At 43.5% G+C, this 16,599-nt stretch overlaps 2 protein-coding genes across 2 annotated transcripts in view; both read right to left on the bottom strand.

Moving 5' to 3' along the window:
- The window catches only part of TESMIN (testis expressed metallothionein like protein), a 37,867-nt gene extending 28,409 nt beyond the window's left edge, over positions 1 to 9,458 (bottom strand). Inside the window, exons 1-2 of the mRNA XM_077819937.1 lie at positions 9,395 to 9,458; positions 5,231 to 5,817 (exon numbers count right to left, since the gene is read on the bottom strand). Of these exons, the coding sequence (XP_077676063.1) occupies positions 5,231 to 5,817; positions 9,395 to 9,458 (651 nt within the window). The remainder of the gene's footprint in view (positions 1 to 5,230; positions 5,818 to 9,394) is intronic.
- A 951-nt stretch (positions 9,459 to 10,409) lies between these two features.
- The window catches only part of CPT1A (carnitine palmitoyltransferase 1A), a 69,850-nt gene continuing 63,660 nt past the window's right edge, over positions 10,410 to 16,599 (bottom strand). Inside the window, exon 19 of the mRNA XM_077818178.1 lies at positions 10,410 to 13,550. Coding sequence (XP_077674304.1) covers positions 13,464 to 13,550 — 87 coding nt within the window. The 3' untranslated portion in view covers positions 10,410 to 13,463. The remainder of the gene's footprint in view (positions 13,551 to 16,599) is intronic.

Genomic DNA, 16,599 nt, shown 5'->3' with positions numbered 1-16,599 from the left:
TGTTGCGTTTCTGGAACCTCCTCAAGAGGAATATTTTGGCTCTGTGCCACCCATGGCAATAACTCCTGAAAGTGTTTGAAGTCATCTGTAGTAGTGGGAGGCGGGAGCATAACTACCTTGTCAGGGGAAGAAGAGGAGTTGTGATCAAGGGATGTTTCATATTCTGTGGTTTCATCCCTGTCTTCCTCCACCTCCTCTGTTCCCTCAGAGGGCTCGGGTACCAATGTCATCACAGAGTGTATGGGTTTCCTGTGGGAAGTGGGAGGTCTGTGAAATTGAGACCTGTAGGCTGCGCATGGGTCCCATTGTGGTCACTTAATGGGAAATGGAATGGGACGACACATCCATGGATTAGTGAGCCATTGGGGAAAGTCCCTGGTGCTCTGTTCCCTGGATCTATAACGAGATTCCGTGCCTGCTGGGGAGGAACGTCCAGATGAGAAAACTGCCTCCTCCATGTTGTCCTCCTCATCACTCGAAAAAGGTGGAGCATCGGGAGATACTGGTTGGTCCAGTGCCGAGCAGTGGAGATCTGGGAACAGAGAACACTTCCATATATGATGAGTGCATAAGGGGGATTGGTACCATTGTATGCGGTGCTGTATCCTTCTGCGCCGCCGCCCTAGGTGGAAGTGAGCCTGGTGCCGACCCTTTGTGTGTAGCCTTCTTCAGTGCTGATGAGCTTGGTGCCAGATGGGGAGCCATCACAGGTGGTTGAGGTTGCGATACTGTGCCCTTTGTAGGGGTACTTGGTGCTGTGGAGCAGGAGGTTGCTTTGTGCCTGCTACTGGACTCCTTTCTCCTGCCGGCAAAAGTCATGGAGCGGACGGTGCTGGAGGTGCCCAGTGCATCAATGGTGCTCATTCTGGAGGAGGTCGGCATTGCGGGGAGGGATCTCGCCAGGGACCATTCTTTTTTAAAAGTTCTTGGCTTGGTGGAGACATGGCCTTTTCCCTCGATTTTGTAGAGGAGTCGGCACCTAGTCTATCCACAGAGGATGCACCCGTGGAGTCCCTTGTTGCGGGTTGTCCAGGGCCCAAAGTAGAAGTGAGGGATTTCTCCATTAAAATAAGTTTAAGATAAAGATCCCTATCTCTCATTGCTCTCGCTTTGAGACTGTTGCAGTGAGCGCACTTCTGCGGTACATGTGACTCACCTAAGCATCAGACATATAAGGAGTGGCCATCAGAAATTGGTATTGCGTCCTTACATGAAGTACATCTTTTAAATCCTGGGGAGCCAGGCATATTTATGAAAAAGGGAGATGGGAAAATGAAAAGTTTTTTTATGGCTATCTAACAAAGTTTAACGCTAACTAGAACTATATTAATTAAAGTAACAAATTACTAATAAATAAGGGTAATAACTAGATTAAATTAGATAGAATAATGTTTTTGAAGGCTTTTAGTGACACTGCTACCGGACTCTGTCTTAAGGCAAGGATGGCTGAGAATGAACTGCAGGGGTCGGGGTGTGCGCGAGTGGTGCCGTGAGACTGCTACTGCACAGGCGCATCCTGACCAGACACTGCTACTGAAAATCTCAGATTCACTGCGTGATGGGTTGGGCCACAGAAACTCCTTCAAGACTGTTACTAGATGTACTGGGATACCACTGAGAACAAACCCCCCTGCCAGAAAAGGTTGCCTCTATTTCCCTTACCCGAAATAAGCAAACAGAAAATAACAAACCAGTAACCACTTTGTTTGTTCTCCAGAAAGCACACTTAAACTCACTTAAAATCACTACCAGTATCTCAAAGCAATCAGCTGTGCACAGATCCTGCTCAACTACGCCACTGTGATGGGTTGGGTCACAGAAACTCCCTCAAGACTGTCACTAGATGTGCTGGCATACCACTGAGAACAAACCCCCCTGCCAGAAAAGGCTTCCCTCCACTCCCATCTTGCTGAGCTAGACACACCAGTTGGCTCCAGCACAGACCAAGAGGCTGGGCCACACCCCCTGCAGTTCACAGAAACGAAGATTCACTTAGCCCAGGGGCTTCTCAGTTAACAGGGACTTTCCCAGCACCCAATATTCAGTCTTTCTGGGAGCCTAAACCCCCCCAAAATCCGTTTTACTCTGTATAAAGCTTATACAGGGTAAACCCATGAATTGTCCGCCCTCTATAAAACACTGATAGGGAGATACGCACAGCTGTTTGCTCCCCCGGGTATTAATTACTCATTCTGGGTTAATTAATAAGCAAAAAGTGATTTTATTAAGTATAAAAAGTAGGATTTAAGTGGTTCCAAGTAATAACAGACAGAACAATGTAAGTTACCAAGTAAAACGAAACAAAACATGCAAGTCTAAGCCTAATACATTAAGAAACTGCATACAGGTAAATCTCACCCTTAGAGATGTTCCAATAAGCTTCTTTCACAGACTGGAATCCTTCCTAGTCTTGGTCCAGTAATCACTCACACCCCCGTAGTTACTGTCCTTTGTTCCAGTTTCTTTCAGGCATCTCTTGGGAGTGGAGAGGCCATCTCTTAAGCCAGCTGAAGACAAAATGGAAGGGTTTCCAAGGCTTTTTATATTTTTTCTCTTGTGGGCAGAAACCCCTTTGTTCTTCTGTGCAAAGTCACAGCAACAAGATGGAGTTTGTAGCCACCAGGCAAGTCACATGTCCATGAATGATACAGCTTTTTGCAGGACGACGCCATAGTTTACATGTTAGTTTGAACATTCCCAAGAAAGCTCAGATGTAGATTGGCATCTCCCAAACTCCATTGTCAGTTAAGTGTTTCTTGATAGGACTAGTTTCAGCAAATGCCCATTCTCAAGAAGCTGACCAAGTGCTTCACTGAGGCTACTTGGAATCAAACACATTGAGATACAAGTACATAGCCAATAGTCATAACTTCCAATACAAAAATAATACACACACACAGACAGCATAATCATAACCAGCAAACTACAACCTTTCCATAGACACCTCTGTACAAGACCTGGTGCCACCATAGGACCCTGTTTGCAACAATGATCTATGCTGGTCACAGTTCATGTCAATAATGTCACAGATGGGACACAACGACACCTGAAGTGGAGCACCCACAGAGACAGCACTCGAAGAAGATTTGGTTTTTCAAAAACTTGATTTACAATGACCTTGAAATTTAGGGGGGATATGATGCACTGGTGCAATCGCTACTGGAATATTATGTCCACTTGTGATGTCCAAAACTCCAAAAGGATACTGATTAAATTGGAGAGTGATCAACGGGACAGGAGAATGATTAAAGGATTGGAAAACATGCGTTACAGACACAATGAGCTCAGTCTGTTAAGTTTAACCAAAAGAAGAAAAAGGCTAAGGGTGACTTGATCATAATCTATAAATACCTACATGGGGAACAACATTTTGATATAGGGCTCTTCAGTCTAACAGACTGAACAAGATCCAATGGCTGGAAATGGAAGCTAGACAATTTAAAACTGAAAATAAGGTAAAAAAATTAAGTGAATGTAATTAATCATTGGAACGTCTTACCAAGGATTATGGTGAATTCTCCATCACTGACAATTTTAAATCAAGATAGGATTTTTTCTAAAAGATATGCTCTAGTTCAAATACGAATTAATTCAAGGAAGTCCAGTGGTCTGTGTTATACAGGTCAGACTAGATGACTACAGTCTCTTCTGGCCTCACAGTCTATGATTCTATTATATTTATATGATCTAGAGATAGTCAGAGAGGTGTATAAAACTGTTTTAATCTATCTAGTACTAGTAGATACTAAAATAAAACCTTGTGAAAGAAAGCTGAACACAATACTACTGTTTTCTTGTTCATGAACATATTTTTGTATTTTAAATACAGTGCACTTGTAATTGCATCATCTGTAATACCTGATTTTTATTTTCAAATTTAAAAGTTATGAACAGAAATTACAACAAACACAGACCACCTAATCTGAAACTTCACAATCAGGTGATAAATTTAAGATAACCAATGGTCCCTTTGAATATGTGTTAACTACTTATGATAAATAATCTGTTCCACATAACTTTGTTAGACACTACACACTTTGTTAGACACTACAAATCATGGTCTTAATAAAGACAAGGATTTATGGCTTATTACAACAATCTGTAACCCACTAACCTCCCTTTTTGTCATATGACTGCAGAGGTGCTAATGAGCCACCTCACGTTGAAAGGTCCCTTAGAAAGTGTGATAACTACTTATTGTAAACAATCCGTTCCACCTTGTATTTAGCTGTAACATGCTGAGTACCTTTCCCAGACTTGAAGAAGAGCACTGCTTAGCTTAAAAGCTTGTCTCTTTCACCAACAGATATTGGTCCAGTAAAAGATATTACCTCACCCACCTTCTAATATCCTGGGACCAACACGGCTACAACACTGCAAACAACCATAGAAAAGGTTGGATATTTCACATATCCTGGCTGCACTGTAAGTACAACAGATGGAACAAAGACATTAAAGCGAGAACAGTGAAAGCCAGACATGCCTTTGTAACTCTAAAGCCCCTCTGCAGAAACAGAAATCTTGCCCTCCAAAGTAACTTTGAATATTTAACACAATTGTAGAGTCAATTTTACTATATCGTATTGAAACTTGGAGACTTATTAAGACCTTACTATCTAAACTCCAAATTTGCATAAACAGCTAACAGCCTTAGACAAATCCTCAATATCAGCTGGCCAGAAAAGAGTCACTAAGGAAGCACTCTAGAATAGAATGAAACAGAAACCAATAGAACAGGAAATTACAGGGGGAAAAAAATGAAGATGGCTAGGACATACATGGAGGAAAGACCCAAAGAGAATAACAAGATGGGCACTGGACTGGAACCTCTGAGGTAAGCAGCAACAAGACCAAGGATAACATGGAAATGCACAATACAAGCAAAATTGAAAGCTATCAGAATAGCATGGTGAACCTAAGACTGCAGACCGAGACTGGCAAAAATGAAACGCAGTGGTGAAGGTCCTATGTTCCGCATAAAAGAGAGATTTCAGAGTAACAGCCGTGTTAGTCTGTATTCGCAAAAAGAAAAGGAGTACTTGTGGCACCTTAGCGACTAACCAATTTATTTGAGCATAACTTTAAGAGAGAGAAATGGTAGCTAATACAACTTATATAGTAATAACTTTAAAGCATCTTATGCTTTCTCATAATATGGGAACTGTGCTTATTCAGACACTTAAATCAAGAAAAAAATATATAAATAGAAATCTGTTTTGTTGAATCTTACTGGTATCATTCTGACATTTTGATTGATTGCTCCTTCTGGAGGGCAGGTACTTAGTGACAAATCATTAGAATTTCTATGTTGCATCATTAAGGAAGACAGAAAATGGACATTGTATGAGTGCGACAGTGGACAAGGTGGATATGTATGTTTAGCTTCTTCTGAAGGATTTAGGTGTTGTAGCTTCTGACATTTTCCAAGGATTTCATTATCATGATTGTCTTCTACAAGTGGCTGTATTTTGACCTTGAGTATTGTATTTTGACTTTCAATAGTAAAAGGGTATTTGAATTGATCAAGCAAAGTTTCTCCAACAGCCATAGTGGATAAATGACTGTCTTGACTGGAGTGAAACCCTTCTTCACCAGGTTTATTAATTATTGTATTTTCAAAGTTAAGGTTTTCAGAACTAAATGGCCTATTTTGACTAAATATTTCAGTGATAAATCCATCTTCTGTACTTGAAATTCCACCAAGCAGTATCTGATTTTCCATAGCCACAGTTGGAATCTCAGTTTGTTCACATCTGTTTTTCTCTTTGGGGATATCTAACTTTTCTAGATCAAAATTCTTCTTGGTAAGTCTTTCATCTATAAAATAAATAGCATAATTTTAACAAAACAAAACACACACAATTAAAGGTTTCAGAGTAGCAGCCGTGTTAGTCTGTATTCGCAAAAAGAAAAGGCGTACTTGTGGCACCTTAGAGACTAACACATTTATTTGAGCTACAGCTCACTTCATCGGATGCATTCAGTGGAAAATACAGCAGGGAGATTTATATACATAGAGAACATGAAACAATGGGTGTTACCATACACACTGTAACGAGAGTGATCATTTAAGGTGAGCTATTAAGCAGGAGAGCCGGGGTGGGGGGGGGAGGAGAACCTTTTGTAGTGATAATCAAGGTGGGCCATTTGCAGCAGTTGACAAGAACGTCTGAGGAACAGTGGGGGGTGGGGGGAATAAACATGGGGAAATAGTTTTACTTTGTGTAATGACCCATCCACTCCTAGTCTTTATTCAAGCCTAAGTTAATTGTACCCAGTTTGCAAATTAATTCCAATTCAGTGGAAAATACAGCAGGGAGATTTATATACATAGAGAACATGAAACAATGGGTGTTACCATACACACTGTAACGAGAGTGATTACCTAAGGTGAGCTATGAAGCAGGAGAGCGGGGGGGGGGAGGGGGGAAAACCTTTTGTAGTGATAATCAAGGTGGGCCATTTCCAGCAGTTGACAAGAATGTCTGAGGAACAAGAACGTCCTCTCCAACGCATCATCAAGGATCTACAACCACACAACAGAACCACTAACCCAGGAACCTATCCTTGAAACAAAGCCCGTTGCCAACTGTGTCCACATCTATTCAGGGAACACCATCATAGGGCCTAATCACATCAGCCACACTATCAGAGGCTCGTTCACCTGCACATGTACCAATGTGATATGTGCCAGCAATGTCCCTCTGCCATGTACATTGGTCAAACTGGACAGTCTCTATGTAAAAGAATAAATGGACACAAATCAGACGTCAAGAATTATAACATTCAAAAACCAAATCTCTTTGGTCACTCGATTACAGACCTAAAAGTGGCAATTCTTCAACAGAAAAACTTCAAAAACGAGACCCCAACGAGAGACTGCTGAATTGGAATTAATTTGCAAACTGGATACAATTAACTTAGGCTTGAATAAAGACTAGGAGTGGATGGGTCATTACACAAAGTAAAACTATTTCCCCATGTTTATTCCCCCCACCCCCCACTGTTCCTCAGACGTTCTTGTCAACTGCTGCAAATGGCCCACCTTGATTATCACTACAAAAGGTTCTCCTCCCCCCCCCACCCCGGCTCTCCTGCTTAATAGCTCACCTTAAATGATCACTCTCGTTACAGTGTGTATGGTAACACCCATTGTTTCATGTTCTCTATGTATATAAATCTCCCTGCTGTATTTTCCACTGAATGCATCCGATGAAGTGAGCTGTAGCTCACAAAAGCTTATGCTCAAATAAATGTGTTAGTCTCTAAGGTGCCACAAGTACTCCTTTTCTTTTTAAACAATTAAAGATGAGCCCAAACCAAAGTCTAATTCCAAACAAACCCACATGTTGGCAAAATTCATAACCAGAACTGAATACGCAGCCAAAATTTTAGCAAATTTTTAAAAAATGCAAATCCAACACTTTATATTCTATTACAGCAACTGTTAGTCACGTTAGCTCCATATAAATATTATTTATATTACAGTAGTTCCTAGAGTCCAGGGCAATATTGTGCTATCCACTCGACAAATATATAAAAAGAGATATACCCTGAAAACTAGTTTACTATCATTCTCAAAACTCAAGCAGGGGTGGGATGGATTGTCACATTCAACCCCAAGGGAGACAGGGAGTGTGGTGGGGAGACACAGGTACAATCCTCTAACCCCAGGGGACAGAGGAGAGAAAACAGAGCAAGTGCAAAAAAAGGGTAAGGACAAGAGAAAAAGTTTTATTATTCCTACTGTGCCCAGGAGCCTGAGTGATAGATTTGCATCCAAAATCTGCAGGGATCTGGGGCAAGAAATAACTAGTGCCCAGACTCCAGGATGGGGTGTGTGGAGGAACTGGTAGCTTGTGGTTTCTAAACACTGCTTGTGTTATCATTTGCAGAAGAAAGGGGAGATTGGGACCCCAGTGGGAACATGACCCTCAACCCTCTGTGTGTATGACTGGATTTTGAGCCTGCCCCACATGAGAGGGACATGGGTTTTAATCCCCAGTGGGGCACAAGTGAAGCTCAGGCTGGATTGTGACCCCCAACTCGCCCAGAGCACTGTGGGCCGCATTAGGGACAGCTCTCCCACGTGTGCATCACGACACTCCCTCCATCTGCAGGGATAATGTGCACTGGGGCCCCCGGTCCCGGGATCAACCCCCACCTGAGGGGGACCTGCGCTGGGACCCCCTATGCCGGGGCTGGATAGCCTGTCCCGCCCCGCGGGTGGGGCAACACGGTGTGCTCACTCCCCCCCGGCGATCAGGCTGCAGCCTCCTTCACCTTCCCCTCGCCTTGCAGCAAGCTCCCGCCTTTCTCCCTCCATGCCCCGCCCGGCTCCGCGCTGGGCCTCGGAGGGGTCAGCGTGCCTAGTCCCGCCCGCGCGCGCCCGGGGACCGTTGGGGCCGAGCGAGAGGGGAGGGGGGAGGGCCTGCGCGAGAGCCGCGCGGGGGAGGGAGCTTCTGTTGGGCCGGTGGAGTCACGTGGCGAGGGCCAAGGACGGGCCCCCGGCCACTTCAGGCCTCGCGCGGGCTGGCCACGGAGCGCTGCGTGCGCGGGACAACAAAGGCGGGAGCATCAGCCCCGCGGGACGCCGCCCCCGCGCGCAGAAGCCGGCCTGCGTCCTCGGGCAGCGTCCGTCGCCCTGCCCGGCTCCCGCATGGCTGCCCCGGCCCGCCCCAGCAGCGCGTGGGAGGCGGGCGAGGCCCCAGAGAGCGCGCGCTGCACCACGCCGCCTCCGGCCGTGCCCGGGCACGGCCCTGGTGAGCGGGTCCCCCCGTGCCTCTCCTGGGGACAGGGCGAGCAGCGTGTACGCGTGCTTCCGAAGAAGGGGGGGGGCGCTAGGGTAAGGAAACAAGAGCTGGAGGCCTAAGGGGGAAGCCGCCGAGGTGCCCTCTGAGCTCTAATCCGCTTTTGATACCCTCTGAGCTCTCATGCAAGGAGGACGTGGCTGCTCAGGGCCCTAGCCGTGGTGTTTGATCCATTGCACGGTGCCCGGCTGCCCTCTGGTGCCCACCTTTTTATCCCTACGAGCGGACCATTACCCGACTTCCAAGCGCTCCGCGTGAACCAGCTTTGTTGTGCCCGAGGCTTTGCTGTTTGAAACATACGAAGGTAAAACGAGCGCTGGGCCACGGCTGTAGGCGCCGCGCCTGAAAACGTTTTCAATGCAGTTAACTGAACTCCTGCGTTCACTCCTTAAAGCGATTACGGTCTAATAGACATTAACAGCATGTGGATTTACAGGTCCGTGGACGGTTCTCACCTCTGAAGCGCAAAAAGCCTGCCCTCCCCTCCCCAAGGCGAGCCCACAGCACCGCCAACCCCCAGGCACAAGGCAACTCCCCTACCTCCCTAAACAGCCACTTGCGGCCCCTGTAAAGATAAGACATACCGATAAGATTAACACTGGTCTCCTCACGCTCCTGGGACACACACCTTCTCTCACACTTGGGCATACAGCAGGGCTGCCCGCTTTCCAAACGCACAAAACTTAACACCCTTGCCCTGACCCCACTCACTCCATCCCCCCACCCTCGCTCACTTTAACTCTGCTGGGGCAGGGGGGTGTGGGGGGGGTGAGGGCTCTGGCTGGGAGAGCAGGCTCTGGGGTAGGATCATGAGGGGTTAAGGATGCAGGAGGGGGCTCTGGGCTAGGGCAGAGGGTTGGGGGGTGTGTGTGTGTGGGGGGGGGGTATGGGCTCTGGCCAGGCAGCACTTACCTCAGATGGCTCCTGGAAGCAGCCACCATGTCTGGGTCCTAGGTAGAGAGGCCAGGGTTCTCAGTGCGCTGCCCACGCCCGCAGGCACCACCCCTGCAGCCAACTGGTTCCCGGTCAATGGGAGCTGTGGAGCCGGTACTCAGGGCAGGGACAGTGTGCGGCACCCCCATGACTGCCCCAGTGCTTAAGAGTGGGACATGCCGGCCACTTCCGGGAGTTGTGTGGAGCTGGGGAGCCTGCCATAGCCCTGTTGCACCGCTGACCAGATTTTTGTGGCCTGGTCAGTGGTGCTAACTGGGGCCGCCAGGGTTCATTTTTGACCGGGCATTCTGGGATCAAAAACTAGATGCCTGACAACTCTAGCATACAGCTGCTGTATTTTCAACAGTTTTGATCTCTTATTCCTTAAACTGTGGAAGTGGGAACACTGCAGCATCTTTAGCTGGACACAAACCTTTAACATTAGATATCCCACTCTATTATGATAATTATGCAAATCTTTAGACCCACATAAAAGCAATTCTGGTAGATTAAATTATTTTTCTGATAACTGGCAAATTCATTTATTAAAACTAAACAAAAACCAGACAGGCCGCTCAAATACTGGCAAGGTAGTAACCCTAGGTCCACGAGCAGAGATATGGGAGCAAAGGATAAGGAAGAAGATTCCAACAGAATGGGTGATAATCGTGAAACCTTTAATTTTTATTTTTCAGAGTCAGAAAGGCAGAACAAATATAATTAAAGAACAAACTAGTAGTATTAGATGTAAATAAATGATGAAAAAATAGTACAAGTGAAGTAAATGAGCATGATAAAACCAATATAAATTAGTAAATCCTATATAGGAAATCAATATAGTGCAAAGCATAATAAATCAGGAACTTTTTTAAACTTGTGGGGCTAAAGTCAGGCACCCTAATTCATATTCCCACCAAAAACAAAACAAAACTTTAAAAATAGTTAGGGCCATCAACCAGAGTAAGTGTTAACACCTAAATATTAAGTCTCCCAAATCACACCAAAAAGCTAAATATTAGAAATTTTGGAAATGCACAGTTGAGTTGTCCAGCCAATTCCTCAATCGCATGTAATAACTGATTTACTATAATTCCTACCACATTCTATTACCCTCTCAACCTTAGCTTTGTCCTCCTTAAATCACTGGTTGAGAACCAATCAAGAATTTTTCTAAATATATACATAATATTTTAACTTGGCAGTGCTTCTTAGTATTGTGTACCACACTTAAAAATTAGAGCTAAACTGTCACTTTCATACAACTTTGAAGCAAACAAAAGTGAGCAGTTTCACTGCGTATACATAATGTAGAGGATAGGAAGATTAAAAATTTTTTAATTAATGATAACCTACATTCACTGTGCATTTAATATTTACATCCAAAAGAGCACATTTTTATTTACATGCAGTTGACATTCTAAGATAAATGAAATACAAACCATGTTTAGAAATTATCTGCTCCAAATAAAAAATACATAAGACTTACCCTTTTCAACATGTACAATAAAAACGAACTCTTCCTGTGCCAATTATATTTACACTCTCTTAAGGAATGTAAAATTGCATTGATAACTGCACTACCTACAATTACATATGTAACATTTAAAACCTGAGAGTCAAACCTAAACATTTTCTTAATAAAAAATTCTCCTACAAGCGAATATGTCAATGTTAATTTAATACAGGTTGGTCAGTGGTCATCATAAATAGTGCATGATTTCTGCAGCTTCAAAAGGACAATTCACTGTGAAGTTGCTGCAGTAGTCTGATTAGATGCCGTGCCTGCCAGTTGCAGTAAGGCTTATTTGATAATCTCCTTGCCTGCACACTGTATCTGACCCAAGAAAAATTATCTGGCCCACTTCTGTCGGGTTCCTGCATTACAATATTTACATGACTATGCATCTGTGATCTTCAGCAGGGCCTCTTCCCAAACTTGTGTATCAAATTCATGCGAAACCCAGAGGGGGAAAAATTTACGTGGCAGAGTCAAAACAAGATTATGGTCAGAAAATATTCATATTCTCACTCTAAAGATAAATTAGACATTTTCCTTTACAGGGCTGTTAATGTTATAATAGCCCTGGAACAGCAGTCATTTTTGTACTGACCACCCCTGTATATGTTACAAGATCCTTTTATATAAAGTTGCTCTGTATATAAAGTATTTGCCACATTTTATGCTGCTTAGGCTTTATGTGATATAAAGACTGACTAAAAGGAACACAACCTTGAATCCCAGGGAAGAGAGGTATCACAAAAAGCTACTTCATTTAATTTCATAGCAACCATGAACTGTGAAGGTTTCTTTACTCTGCTTTTAAAATTTCCATTATATATCTTTTTGAGTGGTACTGCTCAGTTTTTTTTCCCCTTTCTCCCTCCCCCGACATTTGCTTTCCTCATTAACTGTGTTAATTCTCCCTGGCCCTACCCAGACACTCTCCAGGCATAGACCAGGGAATGCTAGATTTCACCATTCTGGTATTACCATTTGGCAGTCTTAATCCTTTCCGCTTAAAGATGTTTGGAAATGTGGTGGGTGCTGCTCTAAGCATGAGGGTAGACAAGATGCAGTTCCTTAGCTGCGAGAGTCTTCTTCTGTGGATTGCCCAACGGGCTTGTATGTGGCTCATGGCTACGTTCCCTGGAGTCCCAGAGAAAATGTACATGAGATGCAGCAGTTATCTTAAGTGACTTATTCAGCAAAATGGTGGGTTTTAGAAATGTGGTTCTGAAAAAAAGTGAATTCATTGTCTCACCGGGACTGGTCTTTCATTAGACAGACAAAGGGGCATTTCACATAGGGGCCCTCTGCCAAATTGCAATGTGTCAAAACATGAACTCTTATCCGATGTTGCACCTAAATAAATTACAACTTGAGAATTAAATTTACAATTCCATTCCCCTTGTTCAGCATAGAAAATGTATAGAAATAATTAAAAAAACAAGAACCCCACAGTGTAAGGTTTCCCTGTATTTGAGGCCTTTCATTTTTAAGGCACTGGCTCATACAACATGCAGGTATGTTCATATGGTAATAAAATTAAGATGCGGCAAACTATATGCTTATAAAACAGAGGAAAATAGGTGATACCTGCCATTCTTTTATGTAATGCAACTATTTTATCACCCACTGTAGCATATACTTATTTCCAAGAAGCACAGTATATTTTCCAGTTAGTGCACTATATTAGGTTATGTCAGGTTAAGAAATACCTTTAAAAAGTGACAACTTAGATGAATACCCACAAGTCTGGTCACTGTCAGACAGAAGTAGCAGATATACTAATTGATGTTTTGCTACTAGTACATAGGAAGTCAAATACTTTCTGCTGATTGAAGTTGACTGAATACATTTTATCCACTCATTTATGAAATACAAGTAGACCCAGAGTTTAAGTAAAAAGTTACCATATGTACACAAAATTGAGACAGGCCTACAGTACACATCTTTCACATGATATTGCTTTACAGTATCCCTAGAATCACATAGGATGTCAAAAGTCATCTCTTATGGGAAGAGAACTCTTCTGAGCTATTGTGAAATGATGGGACATTTGAACCTCAGCCTAGGTGTTGAATCCTTATTCACAGGTGATCACAGGATGATTATGACCCAAATGCCCCTCTAACCGTTGCAGAGTACACCTTGCTTTCATTCATTGATCAGAAGAGTTCTCACCCCAATGGTAGGACACTGGCATTGATATTAAGGAATCACTTGGTAGAGTTCATACCAACGCCAAATAAAGTTATGGTGTCAACCATTGCTTGCTTGATGTTTTTTCCAAAACGATGAGAATCCTAAGAGAATAAAAAGATATAGCAAGAGTTGTAATGCAGTTGTAATGCCACCATTATCTTGTAGCCAAACTTATCTATTTCCTCCTTTCATTTTTTGTAATATTGAAATTTATGGAATGAAGCAGTCATCTATTCATAATGAAGCAGGAGAATGTGAAAATCTGAATAAAATTTAATGTAGTGTATAAGAGGGCTATCTCAGCATGGATCCTCCTCCATTTTCCATTTACTTCCCTGTAAATGGAATTTAGCTGTATTTTAGTTTGAAATTATATTGGTCTCTATTGTAGGTTAAATTGAAAAAAAATTGTCCCTCAGGAACAGCACTGACTTTTGCAGATTACTATTTCAAATAGTGACTTTTTATTTTGTAAACAAGACTCAGCAGGAACGGATTTTCAAATGACACCAAAATATTAGGAAATATAGATGACCTGGGAGAAATCTTTTAACATGAAGTCTCTGGTGACAATTTTGACACACTACACCCCATATTCTTCATTGAAATGTTGTTATAATTATAGCATATCTAAGATGTATTTTATGCAAGATGGGTTTTGTGAGATATAATTGGAAAGGTTATGATTAACTGAACATAATTATCCTATTTGTATGCGTGTATGATTTTTGTATCTAAAGTTAGGAATATTGACTATACATCTGTACTACAAAAGTGTTCGCACCTGAGGACTGCTCACCAGACAGAATGCAATCAGCTAATTTCCCACCTTCCTGGGATGCTACAAACAGCCTCTGACTCATGGCTGCTTTGACACTGCAGGGTGATGTGATCAAAGTCACATGGCACTGACTCCATAATAGAATACCAGTATTTTTCCACTGGGGGAGAGAGGGGGGTGAGGGGAAGAGACCACGCTGGAAAACAAAGGATTCCCGCTATATGTAAAACCTATTTAAGGCCGAGGAGTGACTTAATTAAGTTCATTCTTCACTGAATCCCCACCCAGGATGACTGCTGGAAACGTCTACATGTATGTCTACACTGGCAAGTTTCTGCGTAACAAGTTATATACCACTTTTATTAAAGAGCTGGAATTAAACTGCTGTTGCATGTTCACACTGTGCTCCTTGTGCCAGGGGAGCGCATCCACCTTAGCAGCTCTTGCAACAGCAAAGACAGCAGTGCATTGTGGTAGCTATCCCACTGTGCAACTGGCCACAGGGTGCTTTGGGAAGGGTTTGCAATGGCTCTTGAGGCAGGCACAGCGTCACATGATGCAGGTTTCCCAATCCCATTGTTCCATGGGTATCCTACTACATTGCCAGTTGCTTTTCAACTGAAGTGGGGGGCAGGCAAAGTGTGTGTGTGTGTGTGTTTTGGGGGACAGAGTGTGTCAGCATGCTGTCTTGTAAATTCAGACAGGGGCAGGAAGCAACCAGTCCTGAGCCGGGGGAGGGGGAAACCCCGACATAAGCCCCCGCCTCCCTCCCTGGGCTCTCTGCACAGCAATCTCTCTCTCTCTTACACACACACGCCTGCCTCTGTGTTCAACAGCATGAGCAGTCCATATTAATGGTTTGCTTTGCGTCCCAGAGCAGATCAGCACATCATGCAATGGCTGTCAGAAACAGAGCTTTGAAAGGGGAGAGGCGCATATCTCCAGAGCAGCCACTTGAGCGATTATGGGACACTTCCGGAAGCCAATTGATTGCTTTCTGCACTGTAATGTGTTTACACTGCCAATACAGCGCTGGACACTCTGCGCTGTAAGGCTTAAGACTCTCGAGGAGGTTTTTTTGCAACGCTGCAACTGAGGAGTTTCTGCGCACTAAGTGGCTTGGCAGTGTGTACACCGCGGGAGTTACACAGCAGAAAGCTGCTTTATTGTGCAGAATCTTGCCAGTGTAGACACGGCCTAAGAAACAAAGACAAAGTGGTGGGGAGAGGGACTGAGCCCAGGCTGGGAAGGTGTCTGGCCTGTGAAATAAATACCTGGAGTTTTAATCTGCAAGCAAGAGCAGCTTGCCTCCAAGAACCTCTGCAATCTGCTTAAAACAACATTGAGGTTGAAAAATTACTACTTGTAACCAGTTTTTTTTAGTGTATTAAGCTTAGTTTGCATGTTTATTTTATTTGCTCAGTAATCGGCTTTGATCTGTTTGCTATCACTTAAAATCTATCTTTTGTAGTTAATAAACTTGTTTTTGTTTTCTCTAAAACCAGTTTTCATAACTGGGAGGCAAATAGCTGTGCATATCTTCCTCCATATTGAGGGAGGGAGCAATTTTCATGAGCTTATGCTGCACAGTTCTCTGTGCAACGCAAGATGATACAAGTTTGGATTTGCACACCAGAGAGTGGTGTGCACTCAACTGCTGAACAATTCCCTAGCTGAGTCTTCCCATGCAGAGCTGATTTCACTGTCTGTGTCTTTCTGCAGCTGGGTGTGTCCCTACTTGTGTGTGTGCTGGAGTAGGCTTGAGGGCCTGGCTCAGCAGGACAGTGTAAGGGAGCCCCGGCTGTTGGAACAGGCAGGCTCAGTGGTACCCCAGTACATCAGGTGGCACAGGGGGGTGGGGGGAGAGGAGAAGAGGAAAGAGGGGGAACCTGTTACAAATACATTTTGTACTTGAGGTTGTGTTGGGATCTCTTATCTTTCTGGCACCAGAGGGTTATAAAAACTATAGTAAATAATTATACAACAATACTCTAGTCTATTAATAATAAACTCTGAACTAGACCAGTTTTCCTTCTTGTAAGTTAAAGATCAATAATGAAAGGAAGGAATTAAGATTAAAAATAGGACCAAACAGTTACAACACTGAAGACAGTGCACACTGGGTGTAGAAACAGTACTGAAGTCAAGGTCACAAATAAAAAGGGCTTCCTTCTTGGCGTGGAACTCTGACTTCACTGATGAGTAAGGCAAAAAAATCAAGGCAACTAAAGGATGAATAATTAAGGGCATCTATAATCCAATAAAAAACAATTTCCATGATGCAAGGACAAAAATGTATGTCCTCATCCATTTATGAATAGGTGGTAGTAGCACTGGAAGCGTCGTTAAGATATCTTAAATTACCTATG

Source organism: Eretmochelys imbricata, chromosome 6 (genome assembly GCF_965152235.1).
Source record: "Eretmochelys imbricata isolate rEreImb1 chromosome 6, rEreImb1.hap1, whole genome shotgun sequence".
Lineage (NCBI taxonomy): Eukaryota > Metazoa > Chordata > Testudines > Cheloniidae > Eretmochelys > Eretmochelys imbricata.
The sequence above is the reverse complement of the archived record's forward strand: the minus strand, read 5'-3'. Positions and strand labels throughout refer to the sequence as shown.